The sequence below is a fragment of the Pygoscelis adeliae genome, unplaced genomic scaffold (assembly GCF_000699105.1).
Source record: "Pygoscelis adeliae isolate BGI_AS28 unplaced genomic scaffold, ASM69910v1 Scaffold449, whole genome shotgun sequence".
NCBI lineage: Eukaryota > Metazoa > Chordata > Aves > Sphenisciformes > Spheniscidae > Pygoscelis > Pygoscelis adeliae.
In genome coordinates this window covers 17,215-18,129 of record NW_008825574.1, presented here as the reverse complement: position 1 = coordinate 18,129, position 915 = coordinate 17,215, and the positions used below count along the sequence as shown (strand labels likewise).

The following is a 915-nucleotide window of genomic DNA, read 5'->3' as shown; positions in this document are numbered from 1 at the left end:
CAGCGGCGAGGGGGTGGTGGGGCCGGGATGGGCAGGCGGGCATTGCTAAGCTCTGGCCCGCAGTTTGGCGAAGACACCTTCAACCGGGCCAAACTGCTCAACGTGGGGTTCCTGGAGGCCCTCAAGGATGACGAGGAGTACGACTGCTTCATCTTCAGCGACGTGGACCTCATCCCCATGGACGACCGCAACCTCTATCGCTGCTACGAGCAGCCGCGGCACTTTGCTGTTGGCATGGACAAGTTTGGGTTCAGGTGGGTGCTCTGTGGGACTGGGGTGTTTCCCTGGGCAGGGCTGGGATGACGCCTGGGCCACCAACCTCGGTGGTCGCCTGGGGCAGGCATGGGGTCGCTGGCTCGAATTATGGATGTGGGATGGGAGAGGGGGCAGAGCCCTGGGTGGGAGGGTGACACAGGGGAGGGCCAGTGCTTGTCCCTGGGGGTCCCTATGGGGCTGGCCCCCATCCCTGCCTGTCCCTGGGGGCTGACCTGTTTGCTGTCACCCTGCAGGCTGCCCTACGCCGGCTACTTTGGTGGCGTCTCTGGGCTGAGCAAGTCCCAGTTCCTGAAGATCAACGGCTTTCCCAACGAGTACTGGGGCTGGGGAGGAGAGGACGATGACATCTTTAACCGGTAAGTGCCAGCCCCTTGCCAGCGCCGGCTGGTTGGGGTGTGCTGGGGCTCCCCACCGAGCACTGACCTGGCACCCTCACCAGCGCCGGGGCTCCCGGTTTTGCGGGGGACGTGCATGGGGCAGGAAGGGATTTAATTACTCTCCAACCTGAGGGTTGGTTACCCTCACGGATTGAACCGGACCCTCCCGGGGTGTTGGGGGGCCGGGGGGCACCCACATGCCTTCGTTGCAGCTGAACAGCCCCGGCGCGGTGGGGCCCGGCCCCCTCCCACCGCCGTGTGA

The 915-nt window shown here is 65.2% G+C and overlaps 2 protein-coding genes across 2 annotated transcripts in view; one reads left to right on the top strand and one right to left on the bottom strand.

Moving 5' to 3' along the window:
- The window catches only part of B4GALT2 (UDP-Gal:betaGlcNAc beta 1,4- galactosyltransferase, polypeptide 2), a 1,746-nt gene extending 1,110 nt beyond the window's left edge, over nt 1-636 (top strand). Inside the window, exons 2-3 of the mRNA XM_009332540.1 lie at nt 64-254; nt 510-636. Coding sequence (XP_009330815.1) covers nt 64-254; nt 510-636 — 318 coding nt within the window. The remainder of the gene's footprint in view (nt 1-63; nt 255-509) is intronic.
- Nucleotides 637-768: 132 nt separating this feature from the next.
- The window catches only part of SLC6A9 (solute carrier family 6 (neurotransmitter transporter, glycine), member 9), a gene marked incomplete at its 5' end in the record, with an annotated part of 7,293 nt that continues 7,146 nt past the window's right edge, over nt 769-915 (bottom strand). The window contains one exon of the mRNA XM_009332539.1: nt 769-780. Coding sequence (XP_009330814.1) covers nt 769-780 — 12 coding nt within the window. The remainder of the gene's footprint in view (nt 781-915) is intronic.